Source organism: Paramisgurnus dabryanus, chromosome 9 (assembly GCF_030506205.2).
Source record: "Paramisgurnus dabryanus chromosome 9, PD_genome_1.1, whole genome shotgun sequence".
NCBI classification, from domain to species: domain Eukaryota; kingdom Metazoa; phylum Chordata; class Actinopteri; order Cypriniformes; family Cobitidae; genus Paramisgurnus; species Paramisgurnus dabryanus.
The window spans coordinates 40,658,900-40,683,748 of NC_133345.1; the positions used below are offsets into that span (position 1 = coordinate 40,658,900).

Here is a 24,849-nt window from a genome sequence, read left to right on the forward strand (position 1 = left end):
CGCGCCACGTTAACGAACCAGGAGCTTGCTCTAGTAGTGACGTGATTAAGGAAAGTGAGCTGAGTCGCATAAGCCCCTCCCATGACGTGAATTTCCCAGTGAATGTCTCAATGACTAGAATTTCATGTGCAAACAAAGCGAGTAAACTCAAAATGTTCATGCGGCAAACTAGACGTGGTAGACGCGAATTTGACGCCTCAAGCGCGGCTGGTGTGAACCCACAGCTATGCCTCGGTTGGGATCGTTTAGAGCCCTTTGAAGCTACACCGAAACTGCAAGTCAAATATCAAATCATTTTTATTATACATTTTAAAAAGGCAGTACATTAGGGCTGCATAACAACTAATCGTTTGCAGAATAAAAGTTTTTGTTTACATCATATATGTTTGTGCATTGTATATAATATAAGTGACCAGTCACGGAAAGTAGTGACACAAGTCTGGGGCATTTTGAGTTATTCACAGATTCTGAAAGTGCAGTTTCTAAGCTTTCCAACGATGTGTAACACATGAAAATCTGATAAGATTTTGGAGAAGTTTGAATTTGAATGTAACACATTCAAGAAAGAGAATGCTGAGAAATTTGAGAAAGAAGAGTTAACACTTTTCCCTGGCTGGAGAGACAATAGGGCTCATTTACATCTCATTTAGCTAAGCCATACCCCCTGTAAAGCCGTTATGAGATACAGATGTTCTAGCATCATATGTAGTATTTTGTGAAAGAAGTCTGTATGACAACAAACAAAAATAAACATGACCCTTTTTACCTTTGTGGGGATCACAAGTCGAATCCAGTCTGTTTCAGATGTGTGAATCATCCAATGATCTTTTTGTCCACAAATGCATATAATCCGTGAAATATAGATTTATAGTCTATTGTTTACATCAGATTTCGCATGACTGTATGGTAATACAATATAATATACAATCTGAGGACTATTTACATCGTAACATGTAAGGGTATATGATATTACACTCAAAGTTTGTATTTAAAATAGGGAGGTAGTATAATAGATCATCCAAACAGCGCCGTCGAAAACGTGACGTCCTTTAGAGATGTTACCAATCGCGCGCTCATTCCTCCATCAGCCAATGACTTCATAGAAAATATTGTTAGACAAAACATGTAGCCAATTATATAAAGAATTCAACAATCTGTGTAAATTATCTATTTGACTTCATGCTGCGCTGCAAGAACTGACAGAGAGATGACGTCAAAGTACCACGAGAGCGAGTCGAAATTAAACTACTCCGTAAGATTTCTTGAAGAGCTCTTGCGGTACTTTGACGTCATCCAACTGTGGCGCCGCATAAAGTCAGTGACGCGACTGACGTACGAGGCGGCTGACTGTTATCTGTTCCGCCCCAGCTTCTTTTATTTTTCTTTTGTTTTGTGCGCCCGAGCTTTGTTTAAAGTCTGGGGAGACGCACAATTTTTTAATTTGAAAAAAAAACTTAGCAAACATGTCTGATGGACAGGTCAGCCGCGTCATTACAGCCACATGACTTGCTGAATAAAGTCGTAATTCTTGATATTTTTGGACCAAAATGTATTTTTGATGCTTCAACACATTCAAGCTGACCCACTGATGTCACATGGACTACTTTGATGATGTTTTATTACCTTTCTGGACATGGAAACCGTACATAGATTTTCAATAGAGGAGACACAAAGCTCTCGGACTAAATCTAACGTTAAAACATCTTAAACTGTGTTCCGAAGATGAACGGAGGTCTTCTGAGTTTAGAACGACATAAGGGTGAGTCATTAATTACATTATTTTTAGTTTTGGGCGAACTATCCTTATTCAGTAGTCACGCTGTTCCCTGTGGGGGCGGAGGCGAAAACACAAGCTTATACAGTATGTAAATATACACACAGACAATGACGCCCCCCCGCTGCACGCTAGAATCTCCGGAAAAACAAGCCGATTTTAACCGCAAAATTTACCCTTTTAAATATACAAAACTGCTATCTCAAACATGGAGAGGCTTCTTCGTGATCTCAACTAACAGATTCTGCAATAAAACGAAAATCACAAATTTTGAAAAAAAAACTTTGTTTCTCATTTGCTCGAAACTTGTGCTGCCGACTTGTGTCACTGGTTTCCGTGACGGGTCACAATACCCATGACACATGCCTGTATATATTTAAAAAATATTTACATATGTATATACATTTGTATATTTATATATATTTTATATTATATATAAAAATGAATACTTAATATATAAAAAAATCTTACATTTATACATGCATGTGTGTGTGTGTGTATTTATATATACTCAATTATTATACACACACATATAAACAAAAACTTTTATTCTGCAAACGATTATTTACGATTAGTAGTTATGCAGCCCTACATTTCATGTAATCACAAATGTGTCATCAGTGATCTGCTTGTATTTATCCAGGGAAGTATGGTATAGTAAAGTATAGCCTGCTTTGTGAGATTCAACCTTAACACTCACTTAAACATCAATACAGCTTCACGACAAACCTGATCTCCTGAAAAGAGAGCCTTCAAATGCAAATCGGTCCATTTGATGCTTAATACGGATGCGAGGATGTACAGTAATGAGGTTTGAGTGGTTTAGGCCGGAACATGTCAGTGAGTATTTCCTGTAACTCCAGACATAAAATAACAACAAAAGCAGCTGAGAGCTTGTCTTCTTAATGCAAGACGGGATGTAAAATCACGTTTGGAGATTTTTAAAACACAGAACAAGCTAAGAGGAAGAGTGTAGAGCGAGCGGGGTGTGCGGAGAAAAGATGCTGTCGAAAGGAGAGCGGAATTTCGCTTGCTTTCAAAACATTATCATCTATAAGGTACAGATCTGTTCTGGAAAAGCTTGGAGAGGATTTCCCAAAAGGATATGATCAGCTTTGAAAAGTGCCACAACATCGGGCCCTTGGCCCCTGAATACCATCAGAAATCAGTGGCCTTGAACAATCTATCCTTGCAGAACACTAAACTGTTTCTCTCTATCTCACACACACACACACATCTATCTTTCTGCTGAGGAAGCTCGCTCTCTCGCACCGAGGGAATTAAACCAGACTGCTTTTTAAAACGGTGGAATTTGACAAGTCTGTACTCCGCAATAACACACTTGGGTGGCTGGCACAAGCGCACGGATACTGATTTTTTACGTGGCTGCGAGCCAACAAAACCATCGTGAGGGTAATAAAACCTTCACATCTGAGCATCGCAAATTCTCCAAGCTCGCTCCAAACCTTCTTCCAAGAGTTCTCCGGAATTAGCACTGGCACCGAAATATATATTTTAGTTAATAAAGCACTCAAAGAGGAAGTGGCACTAATTTGAGACACATGTATCACAGTTAGGATGTGGAAGGTTGGGCTGCCAGTGAAAGCAGCTTCTTATCATTCATTGTCTTTCCGTAGATTGAGTCCAGATGTGACTGGGGTACGTGGGGGGTTGGGGGGCAGAGGATTGCGTTTCAAATCTTTTGTGGAAGCACACAGCTCACCAAGGGCAAAGCCAGATATTTTGAAATGTTTGGGTTTGCATTTTTGTTAATCCCCCAAACCATTGACACATCATTGCAGTTTTCACAGAAATCAAATATTAAACTAGACTCTGAACAATGTTGCCCTGGTGGGATGTTGTCAATTGGTTGGCATTGTTGCATCAGAATGGCTTGGCCTTCATCCCACGTGACTGTAGAGAATTGACAGTTTGCCTGTATAAATGGCTTCCTTGAATTCGGTCCGACAGCAGAGCATGTTGTGGATCGTATGTGATTGCACTCCACCATGGAAAATATCTGGAAAATCTCTTTCTTGCCTCTCATATTTCTCTCTTCAAAAATGTATGACGCAAGGTGTTGTTAGATGGCACGATGAGGGCACCTTGAATCTCCCTTTCAGACTTTTAAGAAAACTTTTTTTGCCGACCAGCAATTGTATCCTAGTAAAGGCAAAGTTATGTAGGCTGAGGTGATGAAACACTGAGCTGACTGGAAACACTAACCCAACGTGAATAACAGCGAGTTAAAGTTTCAGTCACATTCCACGTGGTTTCTCATTAACCACGGTTGGCCCTGGATTACGGTCTGATTAAACCGTAAGGATAGACAATTGTTGAAACAGAGCCACACAATGCAAACAAAAGGCAATGGCTTTGTTCCAAAACCTATAGCCGAGCTGTCTCCTGCCTACATAGTCAGTTGTTTTTAAGGGCATGTAAACTTATAAGGAAATGTAACCTTATAAGTGACCGATTTATAAAGCTGTACGTAAGCAGGATTAAAAATACCACTTAGTGAGAACTGCATGAAAGAATGGACTCAATTTTGGTATGACGTTTGCATACTTTTCAGTTATGATATTCAGATTTCCCCCTCCTGTCCTAAAATGCATCGTGAAACATTGTGGGATATCTGAGATGCTGCATTCGTATTAGCACAAAAGTTAACATTATAGACGGCAGCTTAAACATATTAACAGCCTGTGTGTCTGGATCATAGACTGCAAAAAATGTGGACGTAGTGTCTGTGACGTCATCTGTAAGTTTGTGAAGAGCTTTTTTGAAGCTAATAGTTGGTGGAGCCTGCCGTCAGCATGTGGGCAGCACGTCACCTCGCATCACTCGCAGATAACCACACCCGCCTATCTCAACGGATGTGACAGCAGTGACAGTTCACCTGTCAATCAAGTGGCCACGCCTTTGATTTTGCAGAAATTTAAGGATTAATATAATTTAAATGGACGAGTTACAAAAAATTAATGTGTAAACATATTTATTTCTGCTGTAAAGTAGGGCTGCTCGATTATAGTAAAAATCATAATCCCAATTATATTTAACATGCGATTATAATGGGATTTTGGCAACACTGCGATTATACTTTACCTCATGTAAACACGATACTTTGAGAAAAATAATGCCAAAATTAAGCTCATAATCGCTGTAAGTATAATCATATTAAAAGAGGTGGCATACGTCATTTTAATCGCAGTATGCATCCACGTAAACGCTTTAAGCGCATTTATACCGCACTTACTGAAGTGCGCATTTGATTTAGTCACGTACCTTATGCACACATTTTTTTAAACGTAAACAGCTTAAATAACATGACATCAGCGTATAAAACCCTTAAAGGAACAGTATGTAGGTTTGTGGTCAAAACTGGTATTGCAATCACAAAACTTGTGGCTAAAACTGGTACTGCAATCACACAACTAGTGGCCAATACACAAAATGACAACATAAACATCAGTTGAGGGCTGCAACTCCACTTTTTAAATGACAATATCCTGGCCGGACCACTGTTGTGAGTGATATAAGTATTTGAAATGAAAATGATTTCTTAATGTCTAGTGACATATCAGGGCCATTTTATGATTAATTTATATAAATTTCTTACATACTGTTCCTTTAAGGGGCATTATAACGATAACTATAACGATAAATATATTAGTGACCACATCATAACGATAAATTCATGCTAAGCACTTGCCTTTAATGGCACTACCTAATATTGGATATTTCTTGTAATAAAAACTTTTTTGCAATTGTTTACATGTCACTGAATTTGTAAATATGCTGTTCTTGTTGCAGACAGCGGGTAACCTCAGCACGCTGCGTTTCGCGTAACTAAACAGTGAAAAAAGTCGTTTGTGTAATCTAATTTTACCTTTTGGCGTAGTCAGTGTGGTAGGGTAAAAGCATTACCTGAGGTAATTTTATGTTATAGCAATGAGCTTCTCTATTGTCATTTCAAGTTTGCATGCACTTAAAGTTAAAATAGATTTGATTGGCTGTCAATGGTTTATCGTTCAGCAGGTGGGACAAAATCGCTCAGAAAGTGATCCAAACGATATTGTCCACTGTATCTTTATCATAGTTGTGGCATGAACAGGAAATAAAGGAACAGACGTGGAACGGTGACAATGATCCGGCAGTGAGTATTGCACAAACATAGATATAAATACACACAGATCAATGAATAATCAATGAATGTCCAGGTGACGACGATCGGAACAGAAACTAAATTTAACACGGACTAACCGTGACATAACCCCCCCCCCCCCTTAAAGAGTGGCTTCCAGACACCACCCAAACATAAACAAGTCTGGGAAGGTGAGTCTGGGGGTAGGGACAGAGAGCTTGGAGACCTCCGCGGAGCCGGGGCGAAGCCGGCAGGGCAGGGAGCCGGAATGAAGCCAGCAGGGCAGGGAGCCGGGTTGAAACTGGCAGGACAGGAAGCCGGAGCAAAGCCGGAAAAACTGGAGAGGCCATCTCTGGAATTGACTCTGGAGATTCCACCCTCCTGGGAACCGATGGGGATCCAATACACCCGGGAACCGACTCAGAACATCTCGGGGAGACAGGCTGGTAAACGGCGACAACCATGCCGGGGAAAACATTGAGCATGGCGGCTGTCCCAAAAACCGAATCGAGCATGGACCCAGAAGACTCGACCAACAGGGGAACCAATCTGGCATGGCAACCGCTAGCTTGAGCCCATCCTGGAGTTCCAAGCAATACCTCTCAGTCAGCTCCAAGGGACATCGAAGCTCGCAGATCCCGATGTCCACTACTCCCCCTCGAAAAAATATCAGTTGAAGCTCTTCTCAGCGAACTCGCTGCGTCCTTGCATGGCCGGATCATTTTGTCATGATGGGTTACAGGAATTTTTTTTACTTTTTATCACTGGAGGGATTTATGAAATACAGGAAGGACTTAAAGACAAAAGAGGATCTTTGTGTCTTTAGAGCTACTAATACTTTATTAATATTTTAAATGCGTGGGATAGTTTTGCCTCACCTCGCATGAAATGCATTAAACATTTCAAATATAAGCAAGCGTGCACATAAAAGAGAGGTGCCATGGTGCAACCTACTGTAAAGTTGGCATTGACTCCCATAAAAATATTTCTTCACCAGTATTGGACAGAAGGCGGTGTGTCTAATATGCCAAGAAAGTACTGCAGTTTTTAAAGAATATAACCTCAGTCTCATTTTTCAAGCAAGAATTCAAATTATGTTGTCAACCTGTCATCTGCAGAAAAGGCAAAGAGGGCTTTAAAACTTGCCACTAACTTAAAAGCCCAGCAAAATACAATTACAAAACAGTGCTCTATTCAAGAATCTGTAACGAAAGCTAGTTATGTACTGGCACATGAAAATCGCAAAGCATAGCAAGCCTTCAGATGGGGAATTTGTTAAAGACTATATGGGTGAGTGCTGACATACCTTGTCCTGGTTCTAAAAGCCCGTTTTAAAAAATAAGCTTATCGCTAAGAACAATTTCAGGAAATAATAACAATAAAAATAATAAGAACATGCAGAAGTGATTGCTGAAAATATGTTCTTTTAACTAAAAAAATAGACAACTTCAGTCGGTTTTCACTTCACAGACACTGCTCAACTTTAGATTTTTGTCAAAGGAATAAACAAAAATTTCATAATAACAAAGGAACTACTCAGGATGGAATGAATGTAGGGAACGATCAGGGGCGTGGTTTGGATGAGAGCGTGTCCACCTGCTTGGAAAAAATAACCTGCTGTGGATAAGAGCTACAAGAATCACAACAGATGGATCGCCAACTCTAACCAGTAAAAACACTAGACTGCTGAAAAAGTAAAGGATGAAACAATATCACAAAAGCGAATATTTCTTCACTGGATTTTACACCGGAAAGCCTTGTGTAAAAATGTTTTGAAGCAAGAAAACGTTGTCAAAGTGATTGTGAAGCTTGTCAACTTTATATGAACAAGAGGGCAGAAACCATCTGTAATTCATTCAGCTGCTTAACGAAACAGAGGCAGAGCACCATGACCTCTTGTATCATTCAAATGTGTGCTGGCTGAGCCTCTGCAATGTGTTCACTTTGTCTGAAAACTAAAAGGTGAGATAGCAACGTTCCTCACCTCAATCCTGGATGAAGAAAATTCCCAAAGAATGCTTGTTTTATTTGGATCTACGTATAGAGTACTGTGCAAAAGTCTCAGGCCACCACCACCAGCCAAACTGTTTTGGCAAACTTTATATATCTATCCATGTTTATTTTTCACTCTTTTTATTAAGATACAAAAAAAAATACAGGGTATATGTACACAAAATTGGCAATAAACACATCTTGAGCTTTTTTGAGGAGATTGAAGTCTTGAAATCATTTGATTAGAATTAGAAATTAGGATTTAATTTTATTTATGTGTAAGAGATCCTGCAGCTGCCTGCTATTGCTCAAGTGGAAGGGGAGTTTACCCTAAATACTTGACAATTCAGCTTATACTTTAATACTTTTTTTTATACTGCATACCAGTTTCCTGTATTTTCTGGATGTATTCTTATAAAGAGACTGAGAAATACTTATATGATCACTATAACATTGCAAAAACAACAAATATAATGGTAGCATGGTGGCCTAATGTGAATGAGGTCTCGCAGGGTGAATGAGACGTTTAGCTCGGCACGGTAGACCCAATTCTGCCTCACTTTCACATCTAGAACGCTCGAATTGCGAAAATTGAGCGTTGCCGCGGCAAACGCACGAGTTAAATTGTTGAACTTTGGCAGAAGAAAGTGCCACGTTAACCAATCACGAGCTTGCTCTAGTAGTGAGGTGATTACAGGATGCGAGCAGAGTCGCAGAAGCCCCTCCCATGACGCGAATTTTAGCGTGAATGTCTCGATGACTAGAATTTGGTGGTAAATTATTCTCACAGTAACATACCTAATATATTTTTATATAGATCTTTAAAAATAAATGCTACAAGCGCGGCGGCACCTCTTACTTTGAGGATGTGGTGCCCTGGTTACAGGTGTCCAAATGTTGAGGTGCGCTCAGGGGTTGTGGAGATGAAGTCTTCAAAAGACGCAAGGTGGAGAAAGTGCGCTCAGATGAGGCCACGGAGATGGGTAGGCACAGACAGTAATGAAATTAAAATCCAAAATACACGTAATAGCCTACATGTGTCAAAATAATTTCCTAAAATATTCATTAGGAATATATAAATTGTGCTAAATATTTTACTTAAAAAAATTTTCCCTCCCCCCAATAGGGGGTGCTACAGCAACCTCAGCACCCCCACTTCCCGCGGCCATGCGCGTAGATGCGAATTTGATGCCTCAAACGCGGCTAGTGTTACCCACGGTAAGACTTTTACACAATCCTGTATGTGTGAACAAATCTACCCAGTCATGAACTACAGCAAATCCCACCGCAAATCAAATTAAACAAATAGTAGGGCCCTATGAAATCAATTTAATTTTTTTCTCCAAATTCCGTTTGATTTATTTTTTTATTCTGTGTTTTCCATTTACATTTTCTGGATTCTGCTTATAATAGTTACATTAAATTTTAGTAATCAAAAAGCATAACTTATCAGCATATCTTATCAACTGAAAACATTAAACAAATACAATTTAACAAAAATTTATTAAAAGTTTAATTTAAAATTACATATAGGCCGATGTATTTTGGCTGTCACTGTAACTGCAATGTACTACAACCAAACCATGCTACTGATAAACAACCAAATGTTTAGTTCTTTTATTTGAATCATATTACTATTAAAAGTTCGCATACATGTAAAAACTATACTCTGGCCTTAACACTTTCATAGCATGGCTTGGAAAGGTAAAAGGTTCTCCCTCAGCTTTAAGCAGACATAGTTTTATGATGACCTATATGTACTACAGTAGTAATAGCAGTGCACATGAGATTATGTCTGATGTAAAGTTGATTCAACAATAAATATTAAATGATAATTGTTGTTTAATGGTTCAAATGGTTGGCTATATTTTCATGCATACCTCCATTGTAAATACAATTTAAGAATTTATTACAAATTTATTATCTCCCTTCACTTGGTTTCCAAAACATGATGTGGCCCTCTGGTCTAAAATGTTTACCCACCTCTGCACTAGAGCCTTAAATATGTATGTAGGGGTTAAATCTGTCTCACTTGTATCTTCTTAAATACTTTAGGACAGAGGTCCCCAACCACTGGGTCATGGACAAGTTGCTACCAGGACACAAGAACGTGCTGGAAAAATTTGCGTAATAGCAAAATAATAGCTTTATTGGGTGTTTTACCCTTTAAGAGCCGGCATCAGATGACCTTGATCGTTTTTACTTTTGTACATTTCACAAAGTAGTATTTTTAGCACTAACAGCCACTAAAAATAATTGTTGCATCAGGGATGTGCAACCCGGAGTCGTGCAGCAACTGAATCCAAAATGAATCCAAAATCATTGGAGTCATGCGATGAATTTAAAACTGAAATGTCATTGTTTTTACCCTATCCCCTATTACTTATCGTCTTGACATTTACGAAACACGTACATTCTGACAGATATGCATGAGCTTTTACAGTAAGTAAAGCTCATCAAAGTAGTTCAGTCATGACAAGAATAAAGGAGGAAAGTTTTGGCATGGTATTGTGGACATGCAGATATATTTCTTATTGGCAGAGCTAAATTTGTTTATGCTACTGCTGCTGTGTAAACAGATCTGGGCATGTGGAGCTGGGGATGGAGGCGGTGTGGGGCTGCACGTCAGTGCCGTTTTACACTTGGGTTAAAAAAATTGCCATTGGTTCTGGTCGAGTGTAATTTTCTCATGTTTTTCTCGGGTTGGGTCTTTCTTCAAAAATAAAATATTTATGTTCGTCGGGTTTGGGTATAAATTGATTCAGGACATTTTGGGTTGGGAACATTTTTTTGGACCTGAGAAGACCTCTACTGCACAGTAGGGCTGTGTATCACCAAAAACAATTCCATGATATGGTACGTATCCCGATACTAGGTCACAATATGATCCGTATCACGATACAGGAAAATTTTTAATTACATTTTTATTTAGAAACATTATGGGCTCTATCTTACACCAGGCGCAATGCAGTCTTTTGCTAGTTTTTACCCTGCGCAATTTTCATTTTCACGTTTAGCGCCACATTGTTTAAATAGCAAATGCATTTACGCCCTCCATGGGCGTTCTGGTCTAAAAACGAGGTATGTTCAGGTGCTTTGTTGGTGCGTTGCTATTTTGAGGCAACTAAAATAGACTAATATGGCGCAATATGTTTTTTGTAATTAGTAATATGCGCCTATAAATGTGACGACAACGCGGGTTTGCTTATCACATACATGAATGCGCAGTAGGCATGGGCCGGTATAAGATTCTGGCGGTATGATAACCTTTAGCAAAAATACCACGGTTTCACGGTGTTGCGGTTTTGCCATTGCAACACTAAAATGTGTTATTTTCAAATGCCAGGTACAATAAAGCCTTTAAATTATAATATGCTTTCAACACATATAATATTTTCGTAATGTATATTAAATGTAAACATCAAATCAATCACATGACTTCATGATTTAATGAATTTTGTATAAGCACAGCTCATACCTTGGAGACGGTATCACAGAACATTTTAGTGGTTTTGAAACCTTGACTGTTTTAAACCTCGGTATACCTTGAAACCGGTAACCGGCCCATGCCTAATGCGCAGCAGCACAAAAACGCTTTTAAATATGAAAGATTAAAGGATAGAATGTAAAAGATTATTATTGACACACGTTACACCTGCAGCTCTTTCTTGTCTTTCTTCCCAAATGCGTTACTGTATTATAAGAGAGCGGATAAAAGTTCAGCTCCGCGTCACTTCCATATGATCTCGGATCAACTATACGACCTTTCACGCTGCCTTTAAAAGTGTGTCAGGATCCATACGAAAGGTGCTGTATCGATGCTCGCATCACCAGGAGTTCATGACAATGTATCGCCATATCAATATTTTGAACACAGCACTACTGCACAGTACCGCGCATAGAATGCTAACAAGACTATTTAAATGTAAAAGAAGCTTGAACTGGATACAAATGAAATCAAAAGCCCTTTGTGTCAAAATATACACTAATATGTTCAAATTGCTGTAATATTTCATTGTATTACTGGAATAGTGTGTTTCAATGAAGTGTCTGTTCTGAGCATTCAAAGGCACAACACCCACCAACATCCAGATACAATGTACTACAGAGACTAACATTATTGTAAGTTGTTGGTTTTATGAGGCCTTCTAAAAGCCTTCTTCCACATTCACCTGTCAACTACAATGTGTTGATTAAAAACACACAGAGACGCTGATATCCGCCTGCTGATTTACCGACCAATCAGAGAAAAAATAAACATGTTTGTTTGCTTGTTTTCTCATTAGCACATCAGTTAATCAAAGTGATGCTGTGAGGTGTTAATCTGATAATAGATAACAACAGCAACACACTTCTGTGTATCATTCTTTACAAATAGGTCCTGTGGTGGTACTATGCGAATTTACCAATGTACTGTGTGTTTCTATAGCATGTTCAAATACTGCACATGGCTTGTACATAAACAGTAGGGCTGAAAAAATTCAGAATCGATTTCAATTACGATTCCTGTTTTTGGAATCGAAAGAATCGATTACACCGATTATGCTTAATAAACTGATAACACGTGGGGCCATGTAAACGGGTAAAACGTTTTTTTCTTTTATGGGGGAAAGCCCATAAACAGCGTAAGCAAAAAACGATCGGCACAGATAGTTTTTTGCTCATTACCCCGATTTCGTGTGGCATGTAAACACCTTAACCGGCTTTCTCACGGTTTTATCCATGTGCGCATGTCTCCGCGTGTGAAAGATAAATGTCACACGTGGAAGTAAGCGCAAAGTAACGCATAAAAGTCTCCGCTCGACTCATGCAGTTGGCAGAAAAACTGTGAAAATAAAAGCTCCTGTTACATTTACAGGTTCTGCAGACATGATAAGAGATACAACAGTATAGCTTAAGACAGATATGCCGTCGGCTTTTTAACGACTGTTATGTACTATAGGCGGTGACGTCACTACCTGCGAGAAACCTGACAATTCTCCAAGTCCCATCTAAACGCAGTAAGAATGAAAGAGACATGTTTCTATATTGACCAAATTAAATGTGTTAATGTATCTTTCGCGTTCTATGGCAGGCAGGGTGGACGGATAATAACTCAACATGTTTAACCAGAGTGATTTCTTAAGTTATTTATGCCTGCCGGGTGTGTACAAACGTTGCTTTGTTCCCCTATGTATGGAAGTCAATAGGAAGTCTAGTTTGTTTTCCCCCAAAAGTGGGCGTGAACCTGTTCAGAAACATTCTATGACGTTGCGCCGGTTGTGCGTATATCACAATGACCAGGTAAATTAAGCTTTGCAAATGTGCTGATATTTTGCATAATGTCATAATGCTTACCAGTCGTCTTCTCTCCTCTTCCATGGTGTTCAGCAGCTGGGAAAACTCTTTAAAGGATTGAGCTGAAACAGAAAAATATAGTTATTAATCCATTTGCATTTGCCGGTTAAAGTTTAAACATATAATAATTTGATTCATGTGGGTCAATAGAAATGCGGTTAAGTAGACGCGGTAAGCATTGATTTATTGCCATGGTTATTTATATGAATGATTCAGCGTTTAAGGCGAATGCAGAATGAACAATAGAAACGATTTTATGAATTTGAATCAATATAGCACAGTTATAAAAAGACCTCCGTCCACTTTCGGCCACCTAAAATGAAGAAAGTGCAGTATTTAATAATGTATCTATATTAAACAGTGCACTTAAAAAGGTGCTAAAGGTTTCACCTTTCAGATTCACTGACTGACCAGCTCATTTTACAATGTTTATAACAAGATAAGATAAGAACATAGCAGTTTACTATTTCATACATGCACATTAGCCATAATTATCAGTGGGAAAAATACTTAGTTCAATTTCTTTTACCAAAAGGTTTCTTAAAAACCACAAAAACTGACACTGCTTTCTTTTTTATTTTTCCTTTAGTTTCTCATACATGTAGTAATCCTCCCACAACATACCATTACATATATTGTACGGCTGCTTTGAGGGCAGGTTTTATGTCAGGTGGGGGTAGGAGATTTATTACTTGAAAATTACTTTAATTTCCACAATCCCCATTAAGTGCAGGAGTAAAGCACTTAATCACTGGTTATAGCAGTGAGACTTGGGCCGCAATCAGGCCATATGTACACCAACGTTTTTTCCAGAGGTCAGTGTATTTTTTAATTGATGTTTGTAAAGGGAGTGCCATGTTTAAAAAAAATGGCAACACCGTTTGCATTTTGAACCGGTCACCTAGAGTTTAAAAATGTTGAACTTTTTACATTGTCCAATCACAGTGTAAGAGGGGTGGGACAAATGCCATATGCCAACCAACAGGCACAGAGTATCATAGCACCCAAGTTTTATAAAAACGCTGCCAAGAACCCACAATCGTCATTTTTAGAGGTGTGGCTGCCGTTTCCAGCCGTGCTTTAATGCTTTTGTGTACACATGGACTTAGTGCAATATAAGCTACTTTAAATAACAATATATGCTTGGAATCATGTACAAGACATTTCCCTTTCTATGCTTTAAGATAGCACTCCATGTGACCCCAGACAGGATAAATGTTTTGAGGGAGAATGCAATCCGCAATTGAATGATAATTTCTCAACCATAAGCCGTCTCCAAAGGCGTTTCAGAGAATTTGGCAGTACATCCAACCGGGCTCACAACTGCAGACCACGTGTAACCACACCAGCAAAGGACCTCAACATCCAGCAACTTCACCTCCAAGATCATCTGACACCAGCCACCCAGACAGCTGATGCAACAATCGGTTTGCATAACCAAAAAATGTCTGCACAAAATGTCAGAAACCGCCTCAGGAAAGCTCATCTGCATGCTCGTCGTCCTCATCAGGGTCTCGATCTGACTGCAGTTCGTTGTTGCAACTGACTTGAGAGGGCAAATCCTTACATTCAATGGCATTTTCACCGTACAGGGCAGATGGCAGACGGCGTGTATGGCGTTGTGTGGGTGAGCGGTTTGCTGATGTCAACGTTGTGGAAGTGGCCCATGGTGGCGGTTGGGTTATGGTTTGGGCAGGTTATGAACACTGGACAATGAACACAGGTGCATTTTATTGATGCCATTTTGAATGCACAGAGATAACATGACAAGATCCTGATGCCCATTGCTGTGCCATTCATCCATCACCTCATGTTGCAGCATGATAATGCACGGCCCCATGTAATGGATGCAGGAACCCAGTAATACCACCACAGACCTCCAAGGGGCCGCAAACCCCCTGTTGAAGACCCATGGTATAAAAAAAATGGTTGGATGTACACTAAATGACACATAACCAAGTACTTTAAAATGTAAACTAAAATGTAAAATGGCAGTAGCCTCTGTCTCTTTCATGGCAGCCTATGAAAGCTCAGAACAGCAATTGTGTGCCATTCAATGCTTCACAGGGTGTGCTGGAAACCGATAGCGGCTCTCTTTCCCTGGATGGACTTGGGCTTGGACATTTGGTCATGTCCAGTATGCCAACATAAGTATCATACCAGCGGTACAGATAGCAAACCCATCTCTCTTTGTGCATTTACGCTCTCTGACTTTAAGTGACTACGGACAGCTGAACCCAGACATGCCGTGTCTCAAAATGCTCCAAAAATACCCATTCATTCCTGAACGAAGGGTAGACTTACTGTTAGTGCTGGGCAATTTTTCACACTGAATAATAAACAATAATGCTATTTAATAATTTTCTTTGCAGCGATACAAATAAAAGAAATCACAGAGAAATATTTACAGCCCTATTTTAACGATCTGAAACGCAAGTGAGAAGCGCAAAGCGCAAGTGACTTTGTGGGCGGATCTTGGGCGCTGTTGCTATTTTCCTGGTGGGAGAAATAACTCTTGCGCCAGGCGCAAATCAAGAAGGGGTTGGTCTGAAGTAGGTTCATTAATCATAGGTGTGGTTTGGGCGTAACGTCAAATAAACCAATCAGAATGTCATCCAACATTCCCTTTAAACGCAAGGGCGCTAGTTCCATGGCGGGTTGCTATTATTATGACGGATTTACCAGGCGCACGCCAGGAGCGGTTCACAGCCGAGGAGACCGACGTTCTTGTAAGAGCAGTCAAAGACAGAGAAGTTGTTTTGTATGGGGATAGGAGAATCCCGCCCGAATCAGCGTAGGTTAAACAGGCGTGGGAGGAAATAGCCGCAATTGTCTCATCAGCTGGCATCCCCAGGACCTTGCGCCGCAAGCGCTACAATGATGTCAGGAGACGGGGGAATCCCAAGCTTGCCAGCATATATTGGCCACGTCGTGTAACAGGAGGTGGATCTGCCTCTACACATGACCTGACGCCAGCAGAGGACATCGCTGCGTCCACCCTCACCGCTGAAAGCCAAGAAACGCAAGCAGTCCAACCCCAAAGTACACTTACAAATCAAGTTCACATACATTAAGGTTTCTTATGAAAACATTTTAATTATTATTTACATAAAATAAACGTAATACAGCCACACAACAAACGTATGAAAATATTTTAATCGTTATTTGCATGATAATTTTTTAACGCAGCCACACAATAAATAAAAACTATCACCACAATGCTCACCACTATGATTTCCCTTATCTCATGTGTTAATATTTTTTATTGTAACAATTTATGATTTGCAAAAATAACTGTTGCATCTGTGTAGATTAGATAAGCAAAGTGTGTGCGCGTTGTGCACGCTATACATTATGGTCAAGCATGCACCCTTAAAATAGCATAATGAACAATGCGCAACTGACTTTAGACTTGTTTTATCTGGTCAGTGGCGCAATTGTTTTTTGAAACTGCAAAATAGCATCAAAAACGGCTCCTTTTTTTGCGCTGAACCGCCCAGGGAGCGCAAGTTCATTCCCTAGTTTGCCGACATGCGTCTGTGGAGGGAAAAACCCGCTGTGCGCCGCTGCAAAATGCGAATGATACATGTGTCACTGACAAAGTCAATTGCGCTGGGTGCAAGATAGGGCCCTTACACTTAAATAAGCCATTTAAAATAAATAAAAAATGCATAATGACATGCTCTTCAGGTAACTCAGGTGATTCCAAAAAATGCAGATTCATGTGTATTATTATTTAGGTTTGAAGGCATTTCTATCTATTAAACAATAATGAAAATAATGTATCCTCTGCTTTTGGTCGTACTAACATGTGGCGCCATCCTAATCTCACGGCACTGGCTGAACTAATGTTTTTATTATAGGTTGGTCATAATGCTAAAAACCACAGCAATGGTTTTGATAGCTCAACAGAGATGCACTGTTTACACTTTTGGGATGAATGAACCCATGAATGGCTTGTTGCAACATATTAAACTGGGACAGGAGAGAGTCTCGCAACATAAAAAAATGACATACTGCTCCTTTAAAAAGGAGGAGAGAAAGACTGAAAATGAAAGAGAGAGAGAGAGAGAAATTGAGATGTAGAAGATGAGGACAGAACCCGAGGATGGACGCGCCATTGAACGAGATGAGATACTTAAGGCAGGATATATGAGAGAAAAGCATAAGTATCATTCACAGGTTAATGGGGAAAATGACAGATCTGATGAGTCAATCTCAGAAATGAGCTTCTGGCTTAGGACGTGCACACATTTGAAATAGGCTGATGAGACAGACTGTAACAGACAGCCCTCTCATTTAAAAACCCATCATGTGTTTTCCATAAATCAAGACTGAAATGAAACAGAGCTTCAACGAGATGTTGTTTAAAAAGGTGCAATTATGTGTTGTAGTGTTAAAGACACAATATGTAGGATTTCACCACTAGAGGTCACACTTTCAAAACAATAACATAGATTATGATTTTTTTTAAATCACATTTTTTTATGCCATTCTAATGAATTAGCTGCGAGGCACAACAGTTGCGTGCTAGATAGGCCTTTAGCAACAATGACTTTATCGACTTGTTGAACAATAGGTGAACACGACGTCGGTAAAAAACTAGTTTTTGAGAGGCGATATATTACCACAGTGTTTTCATGTGTGTTTATGTGCAAAATAAATTAATATCATTAGCATTTTAGATGATCGCGATTGCCTCTGTTATTTCTGCCTGCTGTCTGTCTACGAAGAGTGGCACATCTGACTGGAATTGGATTTAAAGCTAAGTTACAACCCGCATCTCCGAAGTGAGGAGAGGAAATTAAAGTAAACAAGCTAGCATTTCTACTCTGTTCAAAAACTGAGGCAATGAAAACAACCATAACATCTAGTGTTTTTTTTTTTATCTGAGGTGTAGCTATTATAATTGTGACTGCACGTAATGGCGCATACTCACAGATGCGATCAGAGTAACACTCGTCTAAATCAATTAACCCTGTAAAGCTGGGATTTACCCTGAACAATCACTATTAGCAGTTTAAATTGAAATGCATATTTTATAATATCTATTTATGTTTTTAATATTTCGAACAGTGTTTCCCAACCACTGTGCTGCGGCACACTTATGTGCCGTGACCACTTGTGTAGTGTCCGTGGAAATATAACACTGCCACAGTGTTTGAAAAAGCGCTCATTTGTGTTCATCAAAACAAGATCAAGTTTCACATTAAATGTGAATACTATGTTTAATACAGTATTTTATACCACGGGTCTGTTGAATGTTGTATTCTGATTGGCTGAGAAATGTGGGTATGCATTAATTTCTGATAACCGCACACCTAACTTGTCAAGTGTCTTAAAAATAGGCACCAGCAATGTTTGTGTTAAACGTGGTACAAAAGGAATAATTGTCCTTTGAATTATTTGAAAATAATGCACACCCGCGGTGTAACGGCACTCCGCGCATTGCACCTTGGGTGTGCATTATTTTCTTATAATTCAATGGCCCGTCTTCAATTATTCCTTACAGATTCCAGTTTAACAAATAATTTAAGCATTGCAATACATGTTTGTGCAGATCTGTTAATGCTTCTTGTGAAAGTGATGTGCCGTATGATTTTTTATTAAAACTGTGCCGTGGTAGAAAAAAGGTTGGGAAACATTGATTTAGAATATTATTTTTTTCTTTCATTTCAATTTCTTATTAATATTTCATATTTTTCATCATAATGTTCTTAAAAATCAAAGTTGTGTTCTTAGAAAGGATGTTCTTGAATTATTATGCAATTTTTTTTATCAGTGACATAAAATGGTCAATATCGACAATCGCCATTATTTCTGGGGCAATTAACCGACCGATGAAAAGTAGCTATAGTGACAGCCCTAGTGCTAGATGCTGTATAACCACCACTTACGCATTTGTAAACACATGTTGCCATAGTTTTTAAAACCAGATATCTGAAGATAGCGTGGATATTATTTTATTGATAGGCGACAGTAGCTGCATTTCCATTACCTTTCAAATTGCGCAATTGTCATCTGCATGTTGGTCTGCGCAGCGCCGTATGAAGGGTCAATATTTATAAAATAACGCCAAGTTTTGCTCAAATCTTTGATAGAAATGCAGCTAATGACAAGGCGCAGCCTTTAATTAAAGGAATATTCCATTTTCTTCAAAGAAAAATCCAGATAATTTACTCACCACCATGTCATCCAAAATGTTGATGTCTTTCTTTGTTCAGTCCAGAAGAAATTATGTTTTTTGAGGAAAACATTGCAGGATTTTTCTCATTTTAATGGACTTTAATAGAGCCCAACATTTAATACTTAACTCAACACTTAACAGTTTTTTCAAAGGAGTTTCAAAGGTCTATAAACGGTCCCAAACGAGGCATAAGGGTCTTATCTAGCGAAACGATTGTCATTTTTGACAAGAAAAATAAAAAATATGCACTTTTAAACCACAACTTCTCGTCTAGATCCGGTCCAGCGCGACCTAACGTAAATGCGTAGTGACGTAGGGAGGTCACGTGTTACATATATAAAAAGCACATTTGCGGACCATTTTAAACAATAAACTGCCACAAAGACATTAATTAGTATCAGTTGACATACAACAACGTAGGAACGGTCCTCTTTCAAGACGCTTGTAAACACTGGGGCGGAGTTTCGCGTTCGTCCTCTGTGACCTCTTGACGTCATGACGTATTGCGTGGGGTCAGCTGGCGCATCACGACCGGATCTACATGACGAGAAGTTTGCTCTTTGGTTTAAAAGTGTATATTTGTTATTTTTCTTGTCAAAAATGACAATCGTTTCACTAGATAAGACCCTTATGCCTCGTTTGGGATCGTTTAGAGTCCTTTGAAACTCTGTTGAAAAAAAACGTTAAGTGTTGAGTTAAGTATTAAATGTTGGGCTCTATTAAATACCATTAAAATGAGAAAAATCCTGCAATGTTTTCCTCAAAAAACATAATTTCTTCTCGACTGAACAAAGAAAGACATCAACATTTTGGATGACATGGTGGTGAGTAAATTATCTGGATTTTTCTTTTAAGAAAATGGACTAATCCTCTAAATAGGAATTTATCTAGATTTACCTATCTTGTAAACTTTTGGGATAATGCAGGTACACAACTGCATTAAAATACATCACACTTTACAAGTGGTTTTGGACATTTCATTTAAAAAAGCATACATATTATGGCTTAAAGGTGCCCAAGAATGCATTAAAATAAAACGTTACATTGTTCTCTGATATCTACAGTACATACTGGCAGTGAACTTTGAGCTGGGATCAGGAAGAACGTGACCTTTAAGTGCAAAAAAGATCCAGAGATGGTTTTACATGTCCATTTACAACCATAGGATTTCTTCCCAGAATAAAAAGGTCTATTATATATTTATTTTTTCAGAATGAACCTGCAAAACGTAACTGTAACGTCAATAGTAGAACTTCAGCCTAAACGCTAGCATATAGCATTAACTAGCATATAGCGCTAACTCAGCAGTCACAACTTTGTTTTTAGCATTGTAACAACATTGTACTAAATGAAATGTGTAATTTAATGTTAAGGTGATACATCTCAGCTGTAATGTTACAGTCAGTGTTATGTTGAGATTGGCCTGTTTTCCAGCGGACTTTTGCATGCACAAGGTTTATATAAGGAGGAGAAAACAATCATGTTCAAGGCTCACAATGTCATTACCATGTACATATTTATCTATGCCTATGTAAATACAGTTTTCCATTATACGGCGCCTTTAAGTTAAAAACTAAACTATCCAGTCAAGTTTAAAACCATTTTAGGAAGAAAATCTGAACGTTGCATGTAGGTGTAAAACCAAGATGCTAAAAACCTGTTATCAAGATACTAGAGTGTTGTGAGAGGTTGTAAGTGCCAAACGGTTGTTCGGATGGTTGCTAGGTGGTTACTGTCTCGAATCAAGCTGATGTTATTGTGTCCACTTGATATTGCATTGGAGACTCCTCAAAGTTAAAATAAAAGTTTTAGTGGGCACCAGGTGAAAAACAATCTGTTTGAGAAACAATTAGTACAAATGGAATGTAAGAAATTTAAATAAAAAAAACGAAGTAAATAGAAATTGTGTAATGGAATGAGATAGAGAAACTAAACAGAGAGAAAGATAGGAAGAGATCGTCTCATCAGCCAGTCTTGTACTTTGAGGACAATTAATATTTCTATAGCTACATCAATCTCTCTGTGGGATTGATTTCAGGATAACTGGTGTGGATTGTGAATGTCACAGCAGGAAGTCATGGAATGAAATCGATAGGAGGTCAGCTGACCCCGTCTATACACCCAGACAGACCGCTGATGCGTCGTGAGCTGCTTGCAGCTTCAAAGTAGATTGCAGCACGGCTGCATCAAGATTCTGGTCCCACCGCACACATGGGGTCCGGTCAAGACACTCGCTTTCATCGATGACCAGATTGATTCCAAAAGACAATTACATTTTTCTTCTGTAAGAGTAATCTTACCCTTTTAGGGCTGGATACTAGGGGAGCACAACAACAATACCAGACACTTTGAAAACTTTTTGTGAAGTGTGATAGATGAGAACTTCTTTCCAGTGGTCACCCGGCATGGGTTTTAAAATGGCCACCGCCAAAGATGGTGTTGTGATTATTTATTAAATTATGTGATTAAATTTAATTATATACATCTCCGCAGTAATGAGATGCCTACCATGGTGCTGAGGTCATCATTGTCACACTTTTTTTAATGTTTTCCCTCAAAAAACATAATTTCTTCTCGTCTGAACAAAGAAAGCATCAACATTTTGGATGACAGTGTGGTTGACATCTAAATTTTTTTTAAGAAAATTGACTAATCCTTTAAGTTTTGCCCAGTTATTTACTGTATGTGATGAAGCAATAGGCTATTGCAGTCCGTATCCACTTTAAAAAATCTAATTACACAATAATAACATTAAATGTTTTTCGATTTCTTTTGAGGTTAATATGAATTATGGAACAGTTTCTGTGATTGTTTGTAACCCATTTTTTGTACAATAAATTATTCAAAGTTTCACAAGTTGCGTTTAGAGGAGTGAGTTTATATCCACGGACTGTTACCCAAAAAACAATGCTTAAACTAGGAATCTTAGTTTTGCACAACTCACCAGAAGCAATGTTGAGCTTGGCATGTTCTTTCTACAGCTTTCTCAGCTTGTTATTCTATGAAATGTATTTTACAAAAAAATGGGTCACAAAAGATCAAAAGAAAATGGGTCACCAAAGAAAAAATCCCATACCGTCACAGCCCTAGTACTCACACTTTGTGTGTTTGACTATTTTTGACCATAATGTGATTGGTGCAGTATTTATCTATCACTATTTCAGTAGTGTTTGTCTAGGCATACGTTTGAGCATTAACATGAACACTGGAGCCATTTTTGCTAAATGCTAATCATTTTAGTTTAGTCAATTAACAGATGGTGGGCAAGACTCTTATTTTTTAAGCCTGGATTGGCAGATCCCAAAAAACAGAGGACTGGATCCATATCAAAGAGGCACTAACACGCAGAGCCAGATTTCATCCATGAAATCTATACAAAGATCATTCTGCAGCATAACCTGTGTAAATCAATGGATACAGCACAATTACCCATTAACATGTTCTGAATCACAAAACCATGCACAATGGTTAAACTTGTCCATTAGCTAAACAGCTGTAACAATGCCTTTACAGTGCTGCCGTCCAAAAAACTCAACGTGGCTGAACCACCGACATCACTTTCAACCAGACAACAGAGGAACAACTGCGAAATTCATCACATTCCTATTTGGCGACCAGACGTGGGCAGAAAAAGGGCCAAATTGCACTAGATGCTGCATTATGAGCACATCAACACATTTAATTCTCTTTTTTTCTGATCAAGACTGCTTGGATATAAGGGAAAAGGTACCGGGCTAAACGACAAGCGGCAATCGTGCGATCAAAAGGCAGGAAGCCAATTGTTAGATACAGATGGTCCGGGTGTCAGGCCAGCCCACATTGCACAGAGCAAGACAGGAAGATAATAAACAAAGTAATGACACATAAGGGACAGAAAGAGAGAGAAAGGTAGAGAGATAAGAAGAGAGAGAGATGAATGGGTGTGTAAAGAGACAGAACAGGATGAGTGATCAACCCATCAGGGCATATATACTCTCTTCACATCTGCTCTGCGCCTGCTGAGGGTGAGCGGTCTGCATTTTCCTTAATCTCTGATACAAATCACACAATTAGTTACTCTGATCTCTTAAAGGGCTAAGCAGAGACCTCTCCGTCTGGAATGTAAGCAAATCAATACAATACATTATGCATGCCGGCCCAGTCTCACTGAGCCTTCAGCTTGTTGTGCTAAATCCGGAATGGGACAGAATGTCGTTGCGCTAGATGCTAATTTTCATACTGGAATATGTTTATTAATCAAAACCATTAAATCTAAGACAGCTTGCACATCGAAGACTTTAAGAAAGTTTGTGATCAATGGCCTAAAGTCCCGCAGTAGCTCTCCAGAGAGGCGACTCTTCCAAGGAACTCGTATGGAATTTCAACGCATAGCACCTGATTAAAACGACAATCCCATTTATCTGGTACGGAAAAAATTCAGTGTGCAGGAGATCTGGGCGGGGAAGGGAGGGGAAACATCTCCTCAGAGCATTAGGGGGACTTTTTCCATTAAACTGATCTTAGATTGGTTAAGCAGACCGTCTCATAATGGGTTTAGAGGTATATTTTATTGCATCTTTCATAGCTCAGACGGCTTAATGGAGTTCTCAGATACATTTTATTGAAGAATCCACTTTGTCTCTAAATTTAAAATTTAAGAACTTTGACTTATCTTGCCAAATCTAAACTTTTTTTCTGAGTTTATCGTCTGAAAATCCAAATGAGAAGCATGAAAGAGGTCTATAATGAGATCAGAAAAAAACATCTGAGAAGCAAAAAAAAAAATTCTTCATTATATTCCATTGCAATGCTGGAGAAAAAAGTAAGATAATGAAGAAATCTTTCTTTCCGATCTATTTCCAGAACAATGGCCTATTGAGCACACTCACCGATGTTTAATTCATCATCTGTTTCTGCATCACCGATGCACTCAAACTGGAACTCCTGTAAGGACTGAGAGAACTTCTGCACCGCTGAAGAGAGGCCTGAAACAGAAAGAACAAGAAAATACTCTGAAATCTCATTGTAAATCTACCACTAGTAGGAGTTGGAGATTGACTGTATCTCCCGTAACACTGAAGAAAAATGTGAAGGTTATACGATGGTTATACGGAACCATCAAGGTGCAAAAATGTGACCCATACCGGCAAACTGAGTCAGAATGAGTTTATTTAAAAATTTTGTTATTTATATTTTGACATTCTCTATAAAAAATGACAGAGCTACATCTGTTTGAAGTTAATATTAGGGTTGTGCCGATGGACGATATCATCGTCCATCGTGATGGTTCACTGAACTTCACGATGGAGAGACACCATCATGATGCCACGCCCCCACTCCGCTGCGAGTCGACATACACTAACTCTCTTCTATAGACTATAGTTAACCTTAAATCTTTGCGGGAATTGCTCTATAAAAATTAAATTGAAAATATAA

The 24,849-nt window shown here is 38.9% G+C and overlaps 1 protein-coding gene across 5 annotated transcripts in view; it reads right to left on the minus strand.

Annotated features, from left to right (window-relative positions):
- Positions 1–24,849, minus strand: part of arhgap42b (Rho GTPase activating protein 42b) — a 141,558-nt gene that overhangs the window by 84,215 nt on the left and 32,494 nt on the right. For all 5 annotated transcript variants that reach the window (XM_065265130.2, XM_065265129.2, XM_065265128.2 and 2 more), the window contains exons 2-3: positions 24,303–24,398; positions 13,248–13,309 (exon numbers count right to left, since the gene is read on the minus strand). In XM_065265130.2, coding sequence (XP_065121202.1) covers positions 13,248–13,309; positions 24,303–24,398 — 158 coding nt within the window. The remainder of the gene's footprint in view (positions 1–13,247; positions 13,310–24,302; positions 24,399–24,849) is intronic.